Genomic DNA, 27,531 nt, shown 5'->3' with positions numbered 1-27,531 from the left:
GACATGCCTGGCGGGATGCACAATTTTGGGGATCAGGCATAAAATGTCTCTGACCCCATTGTGCTATTATATTAACATTTGTAAGAGGTCTTGATGTAAGGCTCTGCTTTAACTTGTTTAATATAGAGAAGAATTTGGAGAATCTGCCTGCCTGAAGAAGGGTATTTGTGCCTGAAAGCTTGCAAAGAACAATTTTTCCAGCTATTTAGTCGGTCTAATAAAATGTATCACATTTATCCAAAAAACCTTGTATGTCTATCTGGTACAAGCACTTTTGAAAACTGTTGCACTTATAGTGAATAAAAAGATATTATTTTTAAAATGTACTGATCTGTTTGCAATATTTTTATGTATTGTTTTATGACCTTTGGAAATTTCTCTTTTAAGTTTTACCGGGCAGAAATTGAAGCTCTTCATTCATCTGGAACAACTGCAGTTGTTAAATTTTGTGATTATGGAAACTATGAAGAGGTGCTACTAAGCAACATCAGGCCCATTCACGCAGATGCATGGGTATGTGATAATAAACTGTAGGAAAAGATATCTTATACAGCTTATGTAATTTATATTTAGTCCTAATAAATCCATTTCCTGGAAAGGGCATAAAATGTAAAAAAAACAAAAAAAACCAACATCACAACCTCCCCCCACTCCCCCCAGCCCCACACTTGTGTAGAAAAATGATTTAAAACTGATTAGACCTTCTGGTTACCTACATAAGCATCTCAATAATGTTAAAACAAAAGACTCCAATGGCACTTTTATGTATAATATATTGTTTTCAGTATGAATATCTTTCTATATATGTTTCCTGAAAATAATTTGTATATGTAATATGGACATTTTATGCATATATTAGTCTCTCAAACTTGTGTTTATATATAGAATACTATTGTATACAGTTGTCAAAAAAAGATTTTTGCTTCAAAAACAGTTACGCTGTTTTCTTTCAAGTAAAAACTGGGAAGCAGCTTCTTTCAAATAATATCCCACTGGTTTTTATTACATGTATATGCATATGCTAAAAAAGAAATGCATTTGTCATGAGTTTTGTGTTTTGAGTATTCTTTGCCAAATATTATTCCAGTACGGTATTATTAGAGATTCTTTCATAAATTTTTAGAATGTGCTTTAGTTCATGAAATCTAATTTTAAAACCTTTATATATAAGCTTCATGGAAAATGAACAAAGCCAAATATAGGTTAAAAAACAGAGGTACAGAATCCCTTCTTTTTTAATATTTATTATGAAAAAGATGCACAAAAGGTTATGCTGACTGGCATATTTAATTCTCTTCTTTATTAACAGAGTATCAATGTCTCTGTTATTCTTAAGGATCTTAGCTGTCAGTGGTTTTATGGCCTTTATCTTCTGGTTGCTTTCATAATTAGCATGGTTGTAGTAGTCCTTTCAAGACTAAACAGTCATCCACTATTGACTTCCAGTTGTATTTTCTTTTCTGTTACTGCCTCTCACTTTCTTGTAGCCCCCTTGTGGACTTTTTGCATCTCAACAGAAAGCTGAAGTTCCTCCCAGTTGATATATTAATTTCCCTATGGATTCTCAAAGTTGGTTTCCAGTTGTTGAACTGTCATTTGATCAGCCCCTTGCTGCAGTTTTATTTCAAATCTTCACATACAAAACATTCCACTTACAGTACATCTAATCCTTCTCCCCGTTACAACTCCCTTTTTGGGAGAGGTTTCACACCATGATCTCAGGATATTTATGGTATAAGCCCTGAGATTTTACTGTTTTCCTGAAAATATATCCTTGTAGTTTTCAGTTTCTGTGATGTGTGATAGCGGTTTCTCTCACTATAGGATTCTGCTCTAAAGCTAGTAGATCTTTTTAAAGATGACTTCTGGAGTGCTTGCTCTTGCTTGCTCTCTCTTGCTTGCCTGGGCTCGCGCTCGCACTCGCTTCTGTGCTCCCGCTCTCATTCATGCGCACTCCCTCACTCTCGCGCTCTTGCTCATGCTTGCTCGCTTGCTTTTGCTTGCTCTCCGTATATTAACCAATGACAGAAGAATAATCCAGTCAACCTATACAACACGGTCAAATTTCCATGCTTAGTTCAGTTTAAGATTTGGTGATAATTTCTTTGTACAAATAGATATATATTCACTTACAAATAAAATTCCCTTTATTTCCTCTGTTTTCAATGGAACTGGACATTGTACGTCTGTTCTAGTCTCATAATACTGTCTGGCTTCTTCTGTCATACTTAAAAACATTTTTAGAAGCAAGAATCAGGATGCCAGGAAGAGCGTAACTGTTTGTCTCCGTAGTTTAGAATATAGTAATTCTCAAGATATGTTTATTCAGTCTGTTTCTCAGATTCCTTTCCTCCATTACACTTTTTGGTGCATTTTATCCAAAATTTCTCCATGTACATCTGTGTGGTAAAAGTACTTCTCTACTTCATAGGATGAGGACACATGAAAAGACAGCTTAAGTCAATATGGTGTCCTGCTTTTTGAGGGCCTGAGGACCCAAATGACTCTGAGATACTTCTGACCACCTGCATTAACAACCAAACTGCTAATTGAAGAATACAGTGCTTATTAGTGAGTGTTATTAGGGAGAACAGATTTTATTTGCGTTTTCAGTATGTATTATGGATTGGATTGCTTTAGTAGAAAACTTTTTGCTGGCTTGCGATATAGATCCTGTGCACCTAAAATACACTCTAATTTGCACCTCATTTGAAGAAACTTGCAAAATAACCTTGAGACTCCTGTAATTCAGATTACATGTGGAATCTAATGATCTATAGTAGTGTTCCACCTGTAGGGTACATTCATTGCCTCCTCTGTGGGGGGTTTTCAGATCTCCACAATAGCTATCTTGCTCTTATTTCTAGCATTGCTGGATGCTAGAAATACAGAAAACCAAGCTATATCAAATGGTACAAAACTAACTGTGATATTTGATGAGTTATACGAAGGGACTGTTGACAGATTTGTAAAAGAGCCCAATTTATAATCTACACATGTAACTGTTAAATAATTGTTGATCTTAACTTTTTTTTGCTTGGCTCTTGCAATAGAGGTCTATATACCTTGAAATCTTTATCTTTAATGATCAAACTGCACATTACTTTCCAATGTTTCAGAATTTGTTTAGTGTGCTCTCCTACAGAAATTTATACAAATGTACCCATTTCTCTAAATGTAGTAGTTCACTTAATGAAAATAATGTTATATTGCCAACAACAAAAATACATCAAAAATTTGTAGACATAAGAGTTGCTTGTTGTTTTCTTTAGAGATGTAAGGTTATACTAATAAATTGAAAAGCATGGAATGTTAAGGGACTTCCTGACTAAATTAATAGCTTGTTGTGTGGGGAAAAATAAATAAAGTTAAGATGTAATCTAAATTTAAAGTGTTAATTTTTTTCTTTAAGTTGTAGGAGTTTTTTTTTTTAATTTACTGTGCTGCCTTTTTATTCTTAGTGTGTGTCTACTGACTTGACTATCAAAACTATTTCCTTTCCCCTTTTTTATCCTGTTTCCTCAATTATTATTTTATAGAGTTTTCTCATGAATCTACAAGTAGAACTTTCATCTTATGTTTATATTTGCCTTCCCTGTAACGTAAAGGAAACCAACATGCTTGCTTTCTTTATTTCTGCACATTGTAACCTCATTTGGGTGCCCCTAGAATCATATATTAAGGCTAGGTTTATAGGAGATTTTTTCTCATGGCTATTCTCACTTCATTGAAAAACAATATTGGCTAAAAAATATAGACTTTGCCATAGGCTTCTCCTCCTTTATCCCACATGACAATATCTTTGTATGTCAGTCAAGGTAAGTACAGCAATCCTTATTGTTACACATTTTGCTTCATAGAGGCAGAGAAACCGTTTATTGGCTTATCTCTTGCAATGAACTCTCCAGTTATTAAAAAGTTGAAGAAGGAAAACAAGAAGCATCTGGGGGCATTTTCTGGGGGCATTTTTGTAGTTATTAGTTCTCTTTTGAGAATTAGGTATCAATAGTTGTCCCTATGCTAAAACATTTTGTGAACAAGACATAGCAGTATGCTGTTTCCTACCTCACAATTTTAAGTGTTTTTACAGATCGTAGGCCTTCTCCCAGTTTCTAATTCCAGGTGTTCATCACATTTTGAGACCATTCTGTAATAACAGCGTCTTCTCTTTGCAGCAATGTACATGGCTTTCTTGAGTAAAGTTTCCAGCTGCTGCTGCTTCTGCCAAGATTCATCCATGCAGTTCTGCTTTGGTTGAGTTATTTTACTGGAAGGTTGATGCCAGTCTCCTTGGGGGTTCAGGAAAATGCTCTTGATTTTAAAACAGCATGGATTCTTTGAAAGATTTGACCTTTTCTGTATGGAAAACTGATCTTTTAATTCAACCTCACACCATACTATCCTCTCTCTGTTTTGAATTATTAGCAGGGACCTTTCTAAATTGCAGTGAGACAAAGAGGTTTTCTGTTGCTCATGGTGTGCAAAGCTGATTTTATTGTCTTTTTGCAGTGAGCCCCCCACCCGCTGATTGGCTGAGGGGCCCCAGCAGCTCCACGCATGGCTGCTGATCGGCCAAACGGCAAACCACTTATCTTCAGACTTTAACATTGCTACAGCATTGCATCTGGACTCCTAAAAGATGGTGCCAAAACGTTTAGCTTTTCTGACTGGTGCCTTAATTGGGTGTATGTCACTAGCTCAGCCTCTCAGTAGCTCTTTCTCAAACCACATGCTCTATGGCTACAGGGATTGCCACACTTTCTTTGTATTCCAGTAGGCTTTTACTGTTTTTTTTTCCTGGCACTTCCATGAAAAATGGTCAGAAACATTATTTTTCTCAGAAACTGTTATTTTTTTTACAGTTTCCACAAAAATTGCAAAACTGTGACTTAAATAGGTCCCTAATTTAAGGTTACTGAATGCTGATGCATGGATAATGCCATTCCTGTGACACTTATGCAAATACTTAACATGTTTTTCCTCTGGTTTCCTGCAAATGAGGCATCAAATAAAGTTCTTCTAATACAGTCATGTTTGCTAATCTAAGGATTACCAGTGGAGACCTCTTTGTATCTGGTTGCATCTGCAAGTAGTATTTATCATTACTTTGAGAATTTTGGCTCCCTTGCCAAACTAAGAATTAGGAGTTCTTGTTTAATGGTTAAATACAGTTAAATGTTCAATGAATGAATGAAGATTCTCTTCTATAGGGATCTTTCTTCTTCTAGCACTCACTTTTTATCTGGAAGGCTGCTAGGGCAGGCTGTTTCTACAGGGGGTCTTGGGGCTTTCTACTACCATGCAACTCGTAGGCTCAGGTATTCACAGGTATGTTTTGTTTCTGGGCTTTTTTTGTGGCATTATTTTCTTTATATATGATGGTTTAATCAGTCAAACTATAACATAACAAGAGTTGCTTGAGGGTAGAGCAGGCAAAAATGATTTCTTTTGGTCCTTCTTTGCCCTTTCTTGGCACAGTATACTTTGATTTAATGAAAACGAAGAAGGGATTTTGTTGGCCAGTTGTGAAGCACCGATCTGTCTCAGACCATGTTGTATTATTTCTGGCCACTCTTCTGAAAAGGTTATAGACTCCGGATTTAGAAATGGAAAGCAACCAAGTATTCCGCTACCATTCTAATTTTTTTGTCTTTAGGAAAAGTCTTAACATAGCCTAAAATGTGTTAGGTATCCAAGTTTTTAATATGATTTTCACTTTGGAGATGAGTAGTGCTTGCTTTTTTAAATTTTAAGAAAGGAAATAATCTAATGGAATAACCTTTCCTTTAAACAGTTTTTTAAAAAAATAAATGACTTTCAGATCAGAGTATGATCTGTTTTGACCACTATTTTAAGCTCTTGACTTGCTCAGTAATTCCTTAGTTTTGTTTTTAATAGGACCTTTTTCCAAGGCTTGTATGTAGATCTCAAATTCAGTAAACTGTTATCTTTAACAGTTTTCCAGTGGGAAAGGCATTTCCTGTAGATGAAGCTAATTTGATCAGTACATATATCAGTTTTAACCAGAAAGAGGCACATCTGTTTAGGGTACTGTTCATTACTTATGTTTTCTCTTTGGAAACATATGATTGAAGGTTGGCCAGAAGAATCAATGATAACTGTTTATCACAGGTTGGTCTCTTCATGTTCTGCTTCCTAGCCTTTTTTCCATTAATTTAGGAAATTTCATTTGGCCTCTAATGGGTTACCTCAAGAATTTTATAAACTAAGGACATTGAAGGAATATCTTGATTAATTTGACCTTTGTAGGTCTTTGCCTCCTGGGAAGAGGGCATGTGCACATTTGGGATGATAATGTGGAAGAGAAATTATGGCAAATCTCTTTTATGAGAAATAATTACTAGATTTTTTTCATTCTCGTTTTGAGCTATTTTTCTTGTACACCGTACCTTCCATGTGGTAGTTGAAAGATTATATTGTCATCCTTGCACGGTTATGCCGGATGTCCTGGTATTTTCAGTTTTCTTGGTTGGCATCCTGAGAGCATTATCAAGTTCAGTCTGTTAAGAGATGTTCTTTAGTTGAAGATGAAAACAAAAAAAAAGATTAAATTGCTGTGTGGAATGAACTGGCTGTGTAAAAGCTCATGCTCCCAGACTTTTAAGTGAAGAAGGTGAAATAATCCATGTTAGTTCCTCTTAAATATAATTGAAATACCAAGAAGATCTATAAAATCTTCAGACAGACATTTTTGTTCTGAAGCTGAGTTATTTGAAAGATACTGGCAAAATTTTAAGTCTTTCTTTCTGGGTGTTAATTATGCCAATTCAATTGCAAAGTTTTTTTTTTCTTTTTGTCCCACAAAAGGCTTTTGAAGATCACTGTCAAATGAGACTAGGTTTCTGAGAATATGCATATCCAATTACAACTATAGGTAGATAATGATAGCTTAGCAGTCAGTCTTGCTCCAAAAGCCCTGAGTGAATATAAACAGAAAAAGAAACTTTTCTGCTCCAAAATATTTATATAAAAGGATTCTTCTTCCTATGTGCTTTGTGGCAACTCAATTATGTTCTGAAACTTTTATGGGAGATGTATGTACTAGTTTGAGGTATACATATAAGACAATTTACAGACTGTGGTAATGACCAGGTTCGGCTCTGGTTATTTAGCAAGTTTAGGGAAAAAACAAGTAATCTCACTAAATTACTGTAATCCACTGTGATTTATTATGCTACACAGCACAGTTTCAAAAGAATACACTGGCTAATTGTTCAGGGGTATTCTGCCTGATGAGCAGCATTTACATAGTAAATGAAATAGAAGAGAGGCAACAATTTTTGTGGATGATATCTTTTATTGGACCAACCATATGGTAAAATAGAAGAGGCCAGTTTTCATTTTTAAACTTAAATTTAGAGTAAGCAGTGAAGGAATGTATGTAGAATTTTGTAGCTCAGATAAGAGTTACTCCTGTTTAAGGGAACTTTAACTTAGCTCAAAAGCTTTGGGGAAGTATAGCCACACATCAGGGTAGGTTACCAATCTGGGTGGACCCAGATTTGTTAGATGGGCGGACCAGAACCAGATGGTGTTCAACAGTGAGAAGTGTAAAGTGCTCCATCTGGGGAGGAAAAATCCACAAAAAATGTACAGGCTCAGATATGCTAGGCCAGCAAGCACAAAAGGGACCTGGGGGTCATAATTGACTATTAAAAGAATATAAGCCACCAGTGTGATGCTACAGTTAGTAGAGCAAACAGTATGCTGGCATACATCAATTGATGCATCTCAAGGAAATTTCTTCTCCCATTCTACTCAGCATTGGTGAGGCTGCAGCTGGAGTACTGCATCCAGTTCTGGGTGCCATACTTCAAGAAGGATGAGCCACTCGTTTGATTAGAGGCCTAAAGCGAAAAGAGCCACTCATATAATTAGAGGTCTGAAGAGCAAACCATACAAAGAAAGGCTGACAGATATAGTACTGTCAGCCTAGAAAAGAGAAGACTTCAGGGGGGATTTGGTGGCAGCTTACAAATATATCAGGAGAGAGCATCAGGGGCTAGATGAACAACTGTTCACCAAAGCACCCCAGGAGGAAATCAGAATCAACGGTCATAAACTCCTAGAAGAAAGTTTCAGACTGGATATAAGGGAAAACGTGTTCACGGTTGGTGAGACCAAACTCTGGAATAGACTCCCAGCAGAGGTGGTGCTGGCACCTACCCTGGAGATCTTCAAAAGGAGACTGGATGCATACCTTGCTGGCTGCGGTTATTTCACCCCAGCAGTCTTTCCTGCCCAGAGCAGGGAGGCTGGACCCGATAATCTCATGAGGTCCCTTCCAGCCCTGAACTTCTGTGAATCTGTAAAAAGAGTCATTACCATTTCCAGAAATGGGAGGACTATATTTCTTGGCATACTGGTTAAACCTTGCACAGAGCAATTTATATTTCTTCCTACTGTGCACAAAGGCAAACAGTTTCAGTAGAACAAATTTTGAAGCTGTTACAGAATCTAGAACTAGGAAGAATACTTCATTTTTCCTTATGTTGAGTTTAGTTTGAATAATTAGGTAAGTTGTGCTCAATCTCTGGCCCATGGGACTGTATCATCCATCCAGCAGGGCTCCCAAAAGGCCAGAAATTTGTCAGCGGAGAAGCTGTGCCAGCATTAATTGCTATGGCTTTCAGAGCCATGGCAATTTAATACTGCCACCACTCCCCTGCTACCAAATGTCTGGAGCCGTGAGGAGCCCCCGTATGTCAGGTAACACGGCTCCATGCACCAGATTACACCAGTGCAAGGGGTCATTTGTGGTCGGATCTGGTGCTTTGGACACAAGACACCAATGTGCTGACTTCATGCTGGATCAGGCCTACAAACCAAGCCTGGCCATGGGATCCATTCTGTGGACTGGCCTGCATCTCTCGTGCAGGGCTGAAAAGTTAAACACCACTGAATTAGATCATTTTCTTTGTTTACCGAGAGAAATATAGTAACCTTTCTAACTGTTACTACATGGATAGTATGTGTCATGTTAGGAATCATCACAGTATTTCCTGAAAAAACAAAATTGTAACTGTGTGTGGGTTTCTTGGATATCCTTGTTTGAAATTTGTTTTTAAATATTGACCTTTTAATATAAATCATGTAGGTCTTAAAGTGTGCATCTACACATGCAATTAAAGTGATGTGATAAACTCTGTAGCAGTGTGTGCCAGAGAAAATTGCTTCTGGGTGCAACATCTATGCATATGCCTAGGACCGCAGCAATTTGATCCAGGGCAGAGCAGCCCCAGGCTGGCAGGGGCCATGGGGATGAGCCCCAGGCTTTGGGTGGTGGCGGTGGGCAGGGGAGGGGTTGGCAGGAGTCTGGGCCCTGGCTGGCTGACCAGGCACAATTTGCGCCCAGTGGTCACAGTCTACATGTGCATTTAAGTGAACTTAATGACCTTGTCCCTGACAGTACTATCTTATGGCAGAGTTAATTTATTATGTCCTAATACTGGTGCACGTGTAGACTGTGATGCTATACTACAGAGCTAGTTAGTCTACTCCAAAGTAAAGTCTACATGTGGATGAACTCAAAAAGAATGGAATAGATTGATATCCCTGAAGACTAATATTTTGTACCTAAATGACTTCACCCCCATCAATGCAGTGTGTTAAGAGCCTTCATACTACTGTCTTAGTCTTAGATATAAAATATTGAATAAGTGACATGGGGTAAAATAATTATATTTATAGTTAAGTGATTGTCAATTTGTACATTTTCATAAAAGATCCACTTCCTCATTTCTTTAGGGAATTTGCACAAGTAGTTTGGATGGTCTCCAGGGGAAAAAAATAAAAAGGATCATTTACTTCAATTAGGCAATGAGCCGAAGTATTATCTTTGCGGTTAAAATATTCACCACAGTTTTTGCACATCTAGGACTCCTGAGAATTTTTTGTGATGCAATACCTGACTCAGATGAGGACTTCATACAGATATCTTTACGTTAAAAATACTGACAGAATACTTAGCTTCAGAATGGACTTGGATGTTTCTTTAATTTTTAGGTTGTTGGAAAGTAATTCAAAGTTTTAAAGGTATTAAATTATCACCTGCTACTATGTTATGTTATCTGATTTCCAGACTAGAGACTTGCTGTACAAATTTTAAATTTCAAAGCCAAAAGGGGCCACTGTGCTCATGTAGTTTGATCAGGAGCTCCTTGAATTAATTCTTGTTTGAACTAGAGCAGACCTTCAACAAAGCACTCGATTTTTATTTAATAATTGTCATTAACAGAAAATCAACTAGAACTTGTCATAGTAGTTTCCTCACTGTTTGAAAATTGTATCTCATTTCTAGTCTAAATTTAGTTAGCTTCAGTTTCCATTCATTGAATCTTTTTATACCTTTTTCTGCTAGATTGAAAAACCCTCTTTCAAAGTTTTGTTCTCCAGCCATTTTTAATTGTTTGAAATATCTCCTCTCATAAAAGTAATATTCTATCAATTGTATACCTTTCAGCATCTCCATTGGAGCTTTCAGTTCTAGTGTTCATATTATTTCTTATAGATATAAAAATCTTTCTCATGATCTAAGCTTATTAGCACCATTTACATAATACAGCCATTTAAAAAGTCAGGTAGCTATGCTAACTAGTTTAAAATGCACAGATAGTAGCAAATAAAGTAGCATTTTTTCTGGTAAGCAATGGTGTTTCATAAATAATATTTGGACTCCAAACATTTGGTTTTATCATGTACAATAATTACAGTATTTTACTCATTACTGTACTTGCCAGAATTGAATTAAAATATCCTCAAATGTAGTTTTGGTGGGAGAGAAGAGGGAATGTCAAAGATTTTTAAGACTACTTTCTTTTCTAAAATTATGGATTGTAATTCAGTGTTCAGAATGTTTAAGAGCTTCTTGCCCAAGCATCCTAAGTAATAAGCCACTAAAAACACAGGGGCTGGTTATCAGGATAGCTATGAATCTGTATTGAAACATTTTGTAGTTTTAAGGTGTTAATACATTACAATCTACATCCTTAACACCATGAGTAGATTTTTTTGAACTGAGGCAGGAAAACCCCAGAAAACGCTTTAGTAGTACAGGGACTAGACACTTTGTTCCACATTCTGTTTTATGTGGGAGTATCGGAGCCATGGTGGAGGATCTTACACCTATGGAAGATGGCTGTAACAATAGCAGAAATTTGTGCTGATACAATCTGTGTACCGGGAAGGCTGGTGGAGCCAGTTTCCTGGCAACATGAAGTCTTATATCTACTTGATTATGTCAGCTGTTTCCACTGCTTGGCCTCACCTGTACCAAGGTCTAGAACTCCAGCTGAGGCACAGCCATCAAAAATGGCATCTTGTGTTTCATCATTACTGGTTAATGCATTACTGAGGCCTTGCTTGGAGTATTGTGTCCAGGTTTGGATGCCACACTTCAAGGAGGATGTCGACAGTTTGGAAAAAGTCCAGCTCAGAGCAACAAAAATGATTACAGAGGCCTGGAAGGCATGACGTATGAGTAAAAGTTGAAAGAACTAGGGGTATTTAGCCTAGAGGAGAGAAGACTGAAGTGTGGATTTGATAACAGTCTTGCAATATCTGAAGGGCAGTTAGAAGAGAATGGAGATGGATTTTTCTCCATGAATGTAGGTGGCAGAACTAAGAACAATGGCTGCAGACTTCAGCAAAAGAAGTTTAGGTTGGCAATTAGGAGGAACTTTCTTACTATGAGACTGGTCAAGCATTGGAACAGGCCAACTTGAGAAACTGGAATCTTCATCCTTAAAAGTGTTCAGGAGCAGGTTAGACAGACGCTTGGCAAGGATGGTTTAGTCAGGGACGCTCCCGTCGAGAGGAGGGGGCTGGAATTAGATAACTTTTTGATGTCTATTCTTGCCCTATTTTCCTATGATCTTCTAATCACTGTTTTAGAAGATATGTAAAATCTAGCCCAAAGTGAAAAAAGTCATTCTGGCACTAGAATTAGTTCCAACCCAGGTAAAGGAGGAGAACTCCTGGCAAAAGGCTTGATGTCTTGACCTGAAAAGAACTACATAGCACCATGTCATTGGGAGAGCTACATCAAGGAGGAAAGGGAATAACTGAAAATGTGAGTAAATCTTGCTTGTTTGGGTTTTTATTGTATAGTGTTTTTTACTGCATATGTGTATTGAAAAAGCTTTTAGTTGGATTCTAAACCCGTGTCTGTTTATATGCTAACATAAAAATTGCCAAAGGAAGATTTCATTGTTCTTGTCTTTCTTGTAGCAGTTGATGATGTGGCTAACACCTATTAGGAGACCATTTTTGCATTGCTTAGCTGTTTGTGATGCTATTATCATCTAGAGAAGGTTTTTGAATCCTGAACTCTGATTTTTAGCAGATTAAAAAAATGCAATTTTTATGCAAATTTTGTTTTAAGATGTTTTAAACATTTATAATTTTGAGGCTTGTGCATAATGTTGAGAAACTAACTTTTGAGCTAACAATATATATAAATATATAATATGTAAAATTTTTTTCATTTTTAATTACTGCATGGAGAGTTCGTTTTCTTCCAATTATTTCTTGGAGTCTCACAGATATTCAGTCTTGAAGAACTTCTGTTTGTTGTTTTAAGAACTAGACACTGAAATAATGTTCCCATATCATTTCACTTGTTTTGCTGACTGGATCTTGAGAAGCATCCGCACATATTTGTACTGATACCACAATTTACAGGTGAAGCACACCTTTCTGCATTCACATAGATTTGTACTATGTGCATGAATTTCAGTTTTCCACTTGCATGGAGTTATTTCTATTCAGATTTTATGTTTACACCAAATGTAGATGTGGGCAAATGTGTATGTGGGGAAATGTGTGCACATGTAATTCTTTTCTAATATAAAAAATTCTTACATTTTTATGATGGTTTCAGATCTGGCAGCCAACTATAGAATAGGTCCTACTGTATCAGACAAAAGCTTTATTCTAACAATGTGAATCTTTTTCTGTTCATTACCAAAAGTAAGGATAAATGGTCTCTTTCTGAGTAGTTGTCATTATTTTGTTAATTGTTCGGCAGAAAAGCAAGCAGTCTTCTTTATCTCAGAAGGAAACTTTTAATTGTGTGTGTGTGTGTGTGTGTGTGTATATATATATGTATATATATTATAGTCTGTATCAACTCTCCTGAAATTGTACATCTCAGGTTTCCAGCACTGAAATCTATATATAGAATTAGTTTAACTGCTCCTGAAAGAGTGCCTTGCTTGCCTAATGTTGTAACGTAGGTGCAGTTTTCTAAAACAGCCACATCTTGCTGCGTGGCACATTGGAGCTCAACTGGGAGGAACTGCAGAAGTGGCATACTTGCCTGCGTAACGTATTGCAGACAAATGCTTCCTAGTTGTGCTTCATGTTTCCTGAAAACTGACCCCCTGGCTGCAGCAGCAGTGCTGGTGTTGTTACACCCTTAGCAGGTTCTCCCAGTACTCCAGTTGATAAACCACTGTTTTAATGGAAGGAGATTACACAACTTCCCTGGGCAGCTTATTTCATGTCCTAAGACTGGTGTAGTTAGGAAGAGATTTAATCTAAAAAAGGACTTACTACATTTTAAACCAATTGCCTTATGTTCTGTCCTCTGGCAGTTTAGAGCAGTGTTTCTCCATCTTATTGTGGCAAACTTTTAAATGTTTTAAAGGTTGCTATCATGTCCCCTTAATCTTGATATTCTTTTCTACAAACTAAACATACTTAATTCTATTAACTTTATGTAGTTTGTTAACCAACTTATTTATTATATTTGGCCTAAGACATGAATTCATTTGTAGTGCTACAAAACTCTATTTCTGTGACAGCAACCTGATCCTCTGCATCTTTCCGTGTCAGAATCAACACTAAAAACATTTAAGAGCACTGGACTCTATGGAATCTCATTTGAGACCTGCTAGTCTTCCATCACTTCATTTGTCTTTACTTTTTGCATGTAGTTCAACCACTAATTATGTATTCAAAGAGTAATTCTGTCTAGTCCAGTGGTACCCCACCTTCTTTGCCTGTGGCCTGGATGAGTGGCTCAGGATCGGTCCATAGGCCAGAACCTTTATGGGATTGGTCCATGGGTTTGATCTAGCATCTGGCCCATCCGTGTGCCCACATCTAGCTATGGGACAGACTAACCCCATCTGCCCAGATATGTCTGCACCCTGGACTAACCCCAAGTACCTGTATCTGGTAGTGTGCCGGGCTACCCTGGTGTGTCTGGATCTGGCCTTGTATTGGCACAATCTGGCATACCGGGCTATGTTATTTGGCTCACAAGACTCCTCAAAGATCTGGAAATGCCAGCTGAGGAGTGGCAATTAATACTGCCAAAAATTTCTGGACCCTTGGGGAAATCCAGCAAGCTGGCTTCCCAAGGATCTGGCTTGTGGGCTGGAGATTGAGCACCCCATGTCCAGCCATGTTCCTCCATTTTATAAAAATGCCATATACTACTGTGGAAAAAAGTCTAACCAAAGGACAGATATACTCTGTTTAAGTCTTGGGACTGTGCGCTTTTTACAGGAACTGCTTGTGCTAAGTTTTTGATTCTTCACTTAGGCTTGTTTTCGTGCTTTGAGAGGCTTCTCATACACAGTGGTTCTTAACCTTTTTTTGAGACTCAAGGCATCCCTCCATGCTTATTTGTGGAATAAGTAACACCCCATTTTAAAAACTAATTTATTGCAAGGTTTACTTTCTAAGACTTTTCAGGCAGGTTGTGTAAAGGAAAGAGCCTCTGAACAGGGACAAAGCTGTGCTTAGCTTCTTGTAGAGGGGAAGAGGTCAAGCAGGAATGAGCCTATGCTTATTGCTCATTTCTGTATACCTTGCTTGCCTCCTCATAGTTTTGGGGACCTTTTAAAGGATCTTGTAGCTCCCTGGTTGAGAATCCCTGCTGTAATAGCAAACCTTATGGCTCATTATTTATCATATTACATGGAGTTTTAGTTAGGTTACGAAGTAGACTGTGGGGTAAAAGATGCTATGCTATGCCCAAGAGTGGTTGGTGCTCAAGATGGTTATTGGTAACTGATTATTGTGATATAAACAATTGGTAACAAATTCAGACTGGCTTCATCGTGCTGTTATATTAAGCAGATCATGTATTTGTCCTATAACTACTGAGGTAGGTATGTTATGTTATACTGCATGTACATTTTTCCTATTATTCATCAAACTGACTACTCTGTCAAAAAGGAAATCAAATTGGTTTGATTGATTTTTTTCCCCCCCTCCCCCCTCACCTGTCCCGTAATAAGTCCATGCTGGAGGTTAGCAGTCACCTTCTCATTCTTCAGATACAAATAGACTCTTTCATGGTTTTCACTAATAATTTCCCAGGTATTGAAGTCAGGCTGACTTCAGTATTTCATCTTGGCTGGATTGTAAGCCCTTACCTTTTTGATTTAACATTCTAAGCATATATTGTTTTTTTTCCTCCTCCTGAAGGCAGTAGCTGTATTTTAGAGACATGCAGTGTGCCATATAATGTGACTTAAATACTATATCTGTTGAGATGAGAGAACATCTGCATTGCATCTTAATTAGCAAATTGCTTTTTGCAAAGAAGTGGTATCTAAGGGGACTGCTTTTTTACTTAAAAGCTATTAAATATTGGATTGTCAATATTATAGTTACCTTTAAAAGTTTTTAAAAACTCAGTACAAAAACCATTCATTTTAGCAGAAGGAAGAGATATTTTTTCTATTAACTAACATATCAAGGCAACTCTGTAGTTACAAATGTGCAATGATAAAGGTAAATAAGTATTTATGGGGAAATCACAAAAGTAAAGATTTTTTGCCTTGAGAATGTTATGACATCTTACAGGATTAAATGTTTCTGAAGATTGGAATTAGAGTTTAAGCTTTTGTGTCATTGACTATAATTTGCATTTACAAACATATAACTTCCATGTTTTAATTTTTTAGGGGACTGATTCTCTCATGGCAGAATAGTTACTGTAGTGAAGGGGTGCTCAAAATCTGGGCTGCAGAGCAATAGATATCCAGGGGTTCCCATGGATCAGGAAATTTGGTGGTGAGGGAGCAGTGGCAATAAATACAGCTTCCCTCTCCCACAGCCAAATTCCCAAATCCTGTGCAGTGGGTTGGAGCCAGGTCACTCCTGCTCCCTACACCCCAATGGTTGGATGAGCCAGTTCATGCCTCTCTTCCCAGGCTGGATGGGGCTGGACCACGCCCCTTTCCCCCCTGTGAGGCTAGGCTGGGATTAACTCAAGTTCCTTTCCCCACTCTGTGGGGCTGGGTCAAGTCCCCTTCCCTCCAGGGGGCTGGACCATGACCCCTTCCCACTGCAAAGCTGGGTTTGAGCTGAGCCATGACTTTTTACCCCATGGGGCTTGGCCCCACCACTCCCTTCCCCCTGTGGGGCCAGGTCGGAGCTAGGATGTCCCCTAAGTCCCTCTTTGAGGCTGGATAGGGACCTGGTGCAACCTCCCTGTGCCGGATTGGGACCACAAGTCAGACCTGACCTGCAGACAGCATGGGCACTGCTAATCTGGCCCACCGGCCAAAAAGGTACCACTCCTCTAGTAGATTTAGTAGTAGAGTTGGATCCTAAATTCATGTGACTACTAACTTAACGAAATATCATTACATCCTGGTACTTGATTCAAAATCCTTTGTTATTGTATACTTTTTCAGGTCTAATGGAGATTCTGTTCCTACTTGTTTCTAAGTCTTTATCTTTAGGTTATTTACTTTTTGGGGAAAAAATGATTAGTCCCCTGTCAGCTGGATATTACATAGTCTCCTACTTTGATACTGATCTAAGAGAGAATCTTTTAAAAATGATAGTTATGTACAAAATTGTTGATGCTTTTAGCACCAAATTTTCTGCTGAGAATATAAATGCTCTAAAAATATGTAGCTTTTTATTTTTTCAATATTTATAATATTTATCAATTTAGAATCTTAACTTGAGAGGTAATGAAAGGGGTTTTGTGGTTGGAAAGTGTTAGAACTAACAGAAGTAAGGACTTAAAAGGTTCATATTTTACTAGGCACAGAAGATATATGTAGCAGAGGATTTTGTATTAAAGGACCAGAAAAGTAAATATAAAACTGTTTGACTTTTGATAGCATACTAGGGGTAAAACTAGTGGGGAAAGATCTTGCATGACTAATTTAGTTGCCATTTTTAGGAAAGCAAACTTATAACCTATGTTATGAAGAAGTCCATGAAATCATTACTGAAAAGCTTAAACAATAGCAGGCATAATGAATGTGGATTTCACTTGAACATTTAATGCTCTGTGGGTATGTCTACACATGTGCTTTAATGCACATTTGCTATCCTGCACATTAAGCATCACCTAAGATGTGTGTACTTGCACTACTGTGCATTAGCACAACTTAATGCACATTTTAGTACCTCATATTGGAGGTACTAAATTTAATGCGCATTAGGAAAAGCACATTAATTCATGTATAGACGTGCCCTTTATGCATAATTTTTGTTAAAGAATGGTACAGGGAAGGAAAATTCATGAAATCTACATGAGGAAAGAAACTAGGAAGGTTTAGGATAGGGATAGGCAACCCCTGGCATGTGCCTGAGCGTGGCACACGAAGGCATTTCACTTGGCACACATGTCTCAAGAAAGGGGCTGGGGCTGTGCTGACACAATGAGGATTGGACCCCTTGCAGTTCCCTTGTCATCCACTGCTGGCACGCTAACATTTTACAAATCAAGGTTGCAGGTGTTTTTGGCGCTCTGCCCAAAAACATTGCTGACCCCTGGCTTAAGGTATGAGGGGAATGAGTTAAGACGCATCTGTATGCTCTTCTGAAATTTCAACTTTATAATTACTTAATCTCATTTTTTTACTGAAATTCTCATGAAGTAAGTGTTCTTTTTGAGAGTATAAAAGTTTCTATCTGAAACACAGCAGAAGGACAGGAAATACAAACACAGGAATGAATATTTTTAAAAAGAAAATGAGTAAATAGAAAGTTCAATTTTATGACTGGCGGTTCTCATGGAATTCCATATTCAGACAGCAGGTAAGTTAGGAACTGAATCTATAGCCTACATAAAATGACAGCCTGTACTGTAAAGAATAGAAATAGGACTTAAAGTCCAAGAGTACATTCAAGTAGTAGCATAATATGAAAATAGTGTAAGGTAGAAAGATTGCTTTGCTAGAGGAGGTAGAGCCATTATAAATGGATGTGAATTATCCTAGACCTACATACAATGCTAATGCACAGTAATTACGTAGGTATTGTTTAAAGTCTCAGGAAGTTTATCAGTAAATCTTACAAGATCATACAGTAATTCCATTTTATCCCATTAAGTGAAGTGGAGTTATGTTACGATTTTTGCAGTAAATATCTTAGTAATTCCAGTTGCAGCAAGGGAGGTTTAGGTTGGATATTAGGAAAAGCTTTCTCACTAGGGGGTGGTGAAGGGCTGGAACAAGCTACCAAGAGACGTGGTGGAATCTCCATCCTTGGAGGTTTTGTAAGGGCTGGCTTGACAAAATCCTGACTGGAATGATCTAGTTGGGGATGGTTCTGCTTTGAGCAGCATGTTGGACTAGGTGACCTCCAGAAGTCTCTTCCAATCCTAATTTTCTATGATTGTGTGGGCATTTATACACATACCTTTTCAGCCCACGACATGCCAGAGATCTGCTGCTTCAGAGTGGATTCAGTTAATTAAGTCTGCTCTGCACACGAGATGATGCAAACTGCACTACGCCACGTGCAATTGTATAAGTGGCGAAACGTGCATCAGTGTGCAGAAAATGGCAGTGGTGTGCTTTTGAACTAAAGACCTCCAATATGTTTTAGTTCAAAAATGCACTGCTGCCATTTTCTCAGCGAACTAAAGACCTCCAATATGTTTTAGTTCAAAAATGCACTGCTGCCATTTTCTCAGTGCTGACGTGCATTTTGCTGCTTACACAGCTGCACACGCCACAGCCCTAGTAGGTGCTTTTCAAAGCGCGTACAAATGCCCTGTGATTCTAATTCCTTGTAACTACAGTTTTCTGACACCATTGTCTAAGAGTAAGCCCATATTTAGAATAATGTATACAAAGCTTATCAATGTATTATAGTAATGATGATGTTGAAAAGGGGCAGCTAATTATTCAAGATTTTGGTATCAAAATTAGGAATATATTTATCTAATCAGTCTACTGAAAAACCAAGAGATATGCATGGGTGATGTGATATATAAATTAGCATGTGTACAGAGAGATTGAAAATTACAACTATATATATTTGAAGAAAATAATTATTTAAAGTTCTTATAGTAACAGGTTCTAGAAGTAAAAATTTAAATAAATGGATTACGTAAGATATCAAGTTTAAGGCCTACTATTGACATTTACTCATCCTGAACAATATCTTATCCAAGAAATATTTGCAGCTACAAAATGGGAGTATTTGCTGATTCATGTGCTATTCAGCATATGTAAAACTGTGGAATCAGAAGCAGATGCTGAATAAGGGTGTGACTTTTTTTGTCTAAAGCAGAAATTACAAAGTGTGTGTGTGTGCATCTGTACATGTGTTGTTAGGGAAGTACCATGAATGCTGCTTGTGGCAAATCCTCCAAATCCAGTGGGAAGACAGATGCACCAACACTAGTGCCCTCCTGCAAGCAAACACCACGAATATTGAAGTGATGATCATCCAATATCAACTTTGTTGGGCCAGCCATATCATCTGGAAGTTCAACTCCAGACTTCTGAAGCAAGTTTTATTCTTCCAGTTCAGCCAAGGTGTACACTCAAGAAGAGGGCAGAGAGCACTTGAGGGACATCCTCAAAGTTATCTTAGAAAAAAATGCAACATTGCTCATGGTAGACTATAGCCCAGGACCATCCCAAATGGAGGAAGAGTCTGCTGCAGGGATTTCAGTACTTTGAAACCTCATTACAATGACAAAAGTTGGAAAAGAGAGTGACAGAAACAGCCTGTCGCAGACCAAATCCAGCACCACCCACCCCACACAGAAACACATCTGAGCTGCAGTAGAGTCTGTCGATCCCGGATGGGCCTCATCAGCCATCTTTGGACACACGGATAAGACAGTTGTGGAAGACGGTCATCTTCGACCGTGAGGGATTGTGGAAGATGATGTGCACATAAATAAAAGTCACCGATACATGTGTAAGTGTAAATAATTTAGGAAAGAATGTTCACTTAAATATGAGGGAATGGAAATTAGAGGGAGTCTTTGTGAAATCTCTGTTGTTACAAAAACGATTCATTTTCTTGCAGTATAGTTTCTAGGGAGGTTTATGTTGGAAACTTCTCAAGCTACCCATAAAATATGAATCTGTAAGCGCAGCCTATGTGTGTGTCCAGATATTTCAACCTTCATGCTGGTTAAACTCTTGCCTTTGTGATGAGATTGAACAAAGATGCCAATAAATGACAGATTTTGTGGCTGTCTAATGGAAGCTGGGCTTACTTTTTGCTTCTGTTTCTCCCAGTCTAAAACTGTCAGAATATGTTATTGAACAGTTTATTTTTCAGAAATTTGGAAACTGGTGTGGTTATGCTTCCCAAATGTTCTAGGATTGGAAAGGATTTTTGTGGTGACTGTCTGGCTAAACTTCTGCTGAATTATTTTGGTATTCCTGAAATTTGGTTAATGTGTTTTTAGATTGTCTAATGTCCTGGATAGACCTTTTTTAGTATTTATAAAAATAAATTAATTTCCCCCAAACTACTGTCTTAATGAATATGAGTCAGATTGGCAACTGATGATCTAATGTGTTGTGTAGCCAGGCATTTCTATGCTATCTTGTACCTTACTATATTAATGTTTGTATTTTGAAGCTTCCTGAGGTGTTGATGTGACCAGTCACAGACTGAAGCCTGCATGATGTTTTTTTCTCTTAATATTTATGTAAAAATTTAAGATTTATTTTCTCACTTAATTATCACTGGAAATTATTAAAATAGTATACATAACTTATTAATTTTTATTTGCTGGTTGCATTTCACTCAGGCCCTTATTAGAATTCAGGTATAATTCAGCTTTCTTTCCTTCTTCTAACTTATAACTTTTTGGTGTTTTATGGTAAAACAACTATCTCCTTATGGGGTATGATTTAGATAGCAATATTTCACATGCGGTATTTCATGCAGTACCTTTAGGGTAGGCATTTAGAGATGGAAAGCTTCATCCTAAAGTGCTAATGTTTGATACAGGAAAACCACTTTATACCCGAGCTCTGGGAGTGACGGGATCTTTAGATAAAGTGCTTCTGCCCCCATTTTTAAACGCAGAGGTGTGGATACACAAGATGCTGGAGACTGGTAATTACCATGCTCCAGCAGACTTTATTATTAGAGTATGCTTCAACACGCTGTAATTACAGCACATTGGAGCAGCCTTACTGTTCATATATAGGCGCTCTCACAGGCTAAGTACAAATACTATATCATAGCTGTGCATGATTTATTTTGCCATACAGAAGAGATGAACTGTTGTAAAAAGCTAAGGAATGATGTCTGTCTGTCATATTAATCCCAAATAGTTCCAACAGTAGTGATTTCTGCTTGCTTTTTTAACTGAGGGCTTTGTAATTGCTTTACACTTATGTAGCTTTTCATATGTATTTAATACTGATTATATTAGCTCTCAGAAGTCTTGGCTAGGAAGAAGGTGCCCAGATGCTATGTGCGCTGGCCATGTACAGACATTGTCCCAGGAAAAACCCTGAGTGTACAGATGTTCAGGATTTTTCTGCCAGGGTAAAAATGGGCAGTTCAGGAGAAAAATAACTTGTGAACAAACAGAATTAAATCACTCCCAGGAGAGGTTTTTTTTTTTTTTTTTAAAGGAACCCAATGTCTACACATTCACAGAGGCTAGCATGATCTCTGCCCCAATAAACTTATTGTACAAAGACACAGAAAATAGAAAGACATGCAGGAATGGTGGCAGACAAATATATATAATAGTATATTAGTAAAGGGTAGATAAATTGGAGGAGCAGAGTATGTTCTTGAAGTGGTGGGGGAATAGGAGAAATAGAAGATCATGTGTACTTTGTCTTTGGAAAAATTAGTAAGATCATCTACAAAACTGAAGGAAAGAGAAAATAAGATCTAGGATGGTGTAATAAGTGGCAAACAATAACTTATGAGCGTAGTCATAAGTAACATTGGAGAAGCTGTGATTTTTGGAATCCATAGAACATAACCAAAAGGACAGTAAATTTATAATCATGTATCTGATCCCAGAACCTGTTCTATCATTGCTTAGTAGCAGGGACAAGAAAAATGGTTGTTAGAAATGAGCTAAGGGTGGTAGCACAAGGAATAGATAGTCTAGGAGAAGAAAATCAAAGTTGAGAGAGGTATGAGTATAGAGGGAGTGTGAAGGAATAAACAGCAATTTCAAAAGTGGAAAAAATTGGAGAGGAAAAGAGATCATGGTTGGTAGCCGTAGGAGGATAGAGGAGTGCACTGTGATGAAGAAGGTGAGTAGTATTCAAGGAAATGGGGAAAACAGAAATCAGAAGGAATAGTGTTCAGTGAAGACAAGGTCTAAAAACTGGTTCTTTTGGTCAATGCTAAATTTTATAGTTTAACGTCATGTAGAATTTGCCATAACAAAAAATGGATTTAACAAGGCATAAAACATAAGCAAAGAACTTAGATCAGGGTGGACAAAATGGCGGATTTGGCTAGTGGCTAGACTCCATTTCCCAGCAGTTCCTGCCTGCATCACTACAGCCAGTTTCCATGGAGACCCCAGGAAACTGTGGTGGGGCCGTGACAGCATGGGGCCAGGGTTTCCATGGAGACCGGCCCCAGCAGTGGTGGCAGGGTGCACGGTTGGATGGGGAGTTGCACCAAGGCTACAGCTGGGATCTTGTAGTGATGACTGTGTGGGCCAGTGCCTGGGCAGAGCTGCGATCCACTGCCTGTGCTCCCATACCAGGGAGCAGCTCCCCATCCAGCTACACTTGCCTTGCCAGAGCTGCTGGAGCTAGTCTCCATGCTGGGGTCTCCATGGAAACAGGCAACATAGGCAGGGGCTTCTGGGAATTTGAGTCTGCCATGGGACGGACTTTGCCCACCCTGACTTAGATGGTGATGGGAAGTTATCGAGAGAGAGATACGAGTCAGAGAGAAGGTAGGCAAAGATTTGGTGCCAGCTACATGTAGGGGGAGAGGAGCAGCCAAATAGATTGTTGAATGGAAAACTTGTTTCATCATTAAAATTTATTGTAAAACTTTCTTTCTTAACATAGAAAGCTTCAAATGAGTTGAATATGATTTTTCACATTTCACTATTGCAACAAAGATAACTCAAGTGGGATGTATGCACCTGAATCTCCTCACTCAATGTATAAAGGAAAGACAGCAAAATAAATTTTGCCATACTCATATTTCTAGTTTTAGTGTAGGTTGATCAGTCATGCCTCTGGGGGGCATCCATATGAATCAAAGAATCATCAACATTAAGAAGTAGAAATTTTATACAGGCCAGATATTGTGTGGTCTCTTTTGTCTTACCTGATCAATGAAGTGCCTAAATGTTTGAAATCTTAAGTGCTTGTTAGCTGTACAAAAGAGGTTCTATCCATTATGGATTTGAAAGGTAATTAATTCTTTCTTTAAATTAATTACTTCCTGGTTCTTTCTTCAACAGAAATCAACAGTTTTATGAAATGTCTTGTTTTTCATGATACAGGAAATTTCTGAATAACTTCAGGGCTGACTTTGTCTGTTAAGAAAATGAAATGGCTGATTCAGTTCTGTTTTCTGAAAAGCCAGTACAGATTGCTAAACCATCAGCCATAATTCTTTGCAGTTCAGCCTGTCTGCTTGGGAGAATCTTGAAGTTACAGACAGCATTAATTTTTCATCCTTAAGGACTATTTGTTTGTTTTATTTTGGAGTTGAAGGCTTTGGCAGGGAATTGTAAGAAAGTTTAGATTGCATTGAGCTTTACTATCCTGGCGTGTAAACTTTTAGCTTGTGCCTCTGCAAGTCTCTCACTTCCATGAAAGAAACACCCAGTAACAAAAAATGGGAACTGCAAAAATCAGGAGGCTTTTCTATAAAATGGTTTTCCATGTCAAGATTCAGATAATTTAATGACAGTATTAAAGTCCAGTTACAATATAAAACATTGTTTCATTATGTCTGTAATCATGTAAATCTTAGAATATTCTGTAGTTCATATAGTTTGTTGCCACATAACTGAAAGGGGCATTGCTAGGTACTGAAATATTTTAAGGTGATAGCTTTATCTACAAATTTAGCAAAACACTCGTGCTGGTATATGTTAAGGTTGTTTGCAAGAACAGGAGTACGACAACAGTAATAAGAAGTTTTAGAGTAGTCAGGTCTGTGATTTTAATTACGGTGTCTCGTAGTTCTTATACCAAGATTTTGGTATGCTTGAAAGACACGGTACAATTACATTGAATGCTAATTCATTTTGTTCAGTGGTTAGCGAAAAAAGAAAAAAGGATTTCATTGGTTAGGCTGCATTTGTTTTGTCCGAATCAGATTCTTGGATGCGACTTTCTCCATTTCTTTATTTTCCTTGGTCCCACTCAACTGTTGTCTGGTTAGCAAGAGTTGTTACAATTTAAATTTGTTGCTAACAAAAGTAAAGGTGCAAAAAGAGAAATCCTGGTATGGTAAAACAAATGTGTTGCATTTTATTAGCCTGTCATGAGGATTTATAATAGTGCATTATTTGGAATCAATTCTTTATTAGACTGAACTGTGCTTTGACATAGAAAAGTTGTTAGGTGAAAGAAGGGAAAAAATGCGTGCATTGTGTATGGGCAAGGCATGGATATTGTTAAAAACCTTTAAACTTGGGGATTATGAGGAAAAAGTTGGTCCTACATTGTCAGAAATGTAAGAAGCCCTTTGGTAGGCCAGATACCATAGGGATCCTTCCAAGATTCCAGAGACAGGTTCATAATCCTTAACTCCTCCAATGTGGAAGGAATATGTCCTGCACTGCAGTATCACAATGGATATCCTTGTTCCAAGAATTTCTCAGAGCTTCTGCTCTGCTCCCCATTCTGCAGGATATGAAGAGTCAGAAACTAGTCTTTGCTATATTGCACTGTGCCCCCCTTGCTTTGAGTACCCATTCATGCGCTGCCTTGGTGCAGGCACCTGGTGATGGGTGCAAGGAGGCTTCATGCAACCTCTGACAGGGACTCTGATCACCCTGGGGAGGACCCCAGAACTCGCCTGCCACGACTTTGAGTTTTTCTTCAGTGGTAGAGTCCCCTGTTGGTGGTCCCTGAAGGTTGGTTGGTCATCCCGATGGATATTCATGGGGCTCCACTTCCCCTATACCTCTTCCATATGCCAGCCTCCGGCGGGCCACCTGATCTTGAGGCGGCTGGCCCTCTGGTCTTGATGACTGTTACCTGTTGCACGTTCCCAAGTATCGTATCGTTGTCTTCTCATGGACTACGAGTCCATTGGATATTTTCCTCTCCTGCAGGTCACTCTTGGTATCTGCCAGATGTCTGCTGCTTCTTGCGAGTGGTCCTAGATGTCTGGCTGCTGCCTGGACCCCTCAACAAAGAATAGCCAAGCAAAGTATTAAGAAAGATAAAACCAAAGGCAACTGAGGAGTAGGCACAGGTTAATAAGAAATGAAAGGGAAGACTGCCCAGGAAAGAAAAAAAAAAAGGCAGGTGCATGTTAAAACTAAAGATCAGGCTGGACAGCCTTACTTAACTGGCTCTGTCCTGAAGCCTGTACCTAGCTGCGTCCCTCGATGCATTTCTGCTTTCTGCCCTAATTGAGAGCTTCCTGTGTGTCTGCCTTGTGGCTAATTATCCTTCCCCCAACCCAGTCCATACGTGCCCGGTTTGGGGAGTATTCTCCATTGTCAGATCTTCTCTGTGCTCTTCCTGGAGCGGGGTCTCTTCCCACGTGCCGGTGCTGCCCGTAACCGGCATGGGGTACTTCAGCAGCTGGTGCTGCCTGGGCGTCCCTGCCCAATTGGTGCTTCCTTTGTTGTGCAGGCACATGGAGAGCATCCGCAGCCTCTGCTGCCTCTCTCGCTCTTGCCACTTCCCAGCTGGTGCCAGCTTTTATCCTGGCCGGCCAGTGATCGTCTGTGACATCATCCACCAGCCTCAGCTATATATAGGTGCAGCTGACGAACCATGCAGCCTTCTTTTGTCGGCGTCTCTCTTCTGGAGTCCGTAACCCTAAAGCAGGCAAGTAATCTTTACTTTCGGGGTTTCCCTTCTGGGAGTGCATGCCCCCCACTCTTCTGCCTCTGGGATGTGCACTTTACCCAAAATAAAAAAGGGGGCACTAAAGGGAAGTACTTTAGAAACATTTTTAATATGGAAGGAAGAAACTACAAAAAACTTCCTTAATTAATTGATAATTATACCCTTTTTTGGTAAGCAAGCATTTTTATCTCATTTTTGGAAATGAGAAAACTAAAGGTACTAGACTATTTAAGTGACCTTATCCAAAGTCCAAAAAAAAGCTTTTGGCAGAATTAGAACCTTAACCTCATGATTCCTAATCCTCAGACCTAACCACAAGACTCGTGTAAAGGACCAGTTAAGAGCTGAAAATACTTCAGAGTAGAATTACATCAAAGTATCTTAAACCAAAAACCCAGTCTTGAACACTGACAGATTTATCTGCAGTGAAAGCTATTCTGGCTCTGTTCTGTATGTCTTGTTGCAGATCTTTTGTGAACAGCAAAATTATCCAGAATCTTTGCAAAAATGAACTGAAAAATATGCAAACCTTCAATGTGTACAGGCAGCAGAAGGCAAGATATACAGATCCTTAGTTTCCAATGTATATTCTTCAATAATTTTTGGCTAAGACACAAGGTTGTCCAATGACTGTTTACTTCCTCAGCTTTTGGTTATGTGCTATCTTTTACTCAAGGCAGTGTTTCTTTTAATAGAACTAATTGGATAACTTCAGTAGTTTGTCTTGTAGATAAAATAGAAGCAGGTATTCAGATGATGAAAATAACTACCTTTTCCTCTCCCACTCCACGTTCCTACATTTGTCTTTCTGCTCTTACTAAAATTAATGTGAAAAGTTATTGGATGTGTCATTTCAAAAAATATTGAGTACTTTTTCTTGTGAAAGACCTTAAAATATTTAACCCTTTCCAACCTACCTTCATGCTGTGTTTGTTTTTTGTTTTGTTTTTTTTTTTGTTGCTGTTTTTTTTGTTGCTGGTTTTTTTGTTTTGTTTTGTTTTTGTTTTTTTTTTTTGAAGGATGTTATGGTAGTGTTGCAAGATGCATGTGCACTGTTTGAATTAGTTCTTATCCCAGAACTCGGTAGTACTCAGCCTTTGAATATGGTAAATTTGTAAGATTTAGATTCACTGCATGTGCGTTATAGCCTTCATCTCTTCAACTGTTATATTAGACAATTCTTCCACTTATAGGATAATCGGGTTCATTTGTGTTTGTGGAAATTTAGCTCTGTCTAATCTATACAAAAGGAACCATCATCTTAAGAGCTAGAACACTAAGAAGG

General features: G+C 38.3%; 1 protein-coding gene across 4 annotated transcripts in view; it reads left to right on the top strand.

Annotated features, from left to right (window-relative positions):
- Window positions 1-27,531, top strand: part of TDRD3 (tudor domain containing 3) — a 224,449-nt gene that overhangs the window by 184,070 nt on the left and 12,848 nt on the right. For 3 of the 4 annotated variants that reach the window (XM_090024671.1, XM_090024687.1, XM_090024665.1), the window contains one exon: window positions 388-513. In XM_090024671.1, coding sequence (XP_089880797.1) covers window positions 388-513 — 126 coding nt within the window. Of the gene's footprint in view, window positions 1-387; window positions 514-2,431; window positions 3,386-27,531 lie in introns of those variants that run through there. The other variant, XM_090024678.1, reaches the window with a different exon arrangement.

Source organism: Crocodylus siamensis, chromosome 1 (genome assembly GCF_052110815.1).
Source record: "Crocodylus siamensis isolate JL-2025a chromosome 1, ASM5211081v1, whole genome shotgun sequence".
In the NCBI taxonomy this organism is placed as follows: domain Eukaryota; kingdom Metazoa; phylum Chordata; order Crocodylia; family Crocodylidae; genus Crocodylus; species Crocodylus siamensis.
This window is presented reverse-complemented; position numbering and strand designations above follow the sequence as displayed.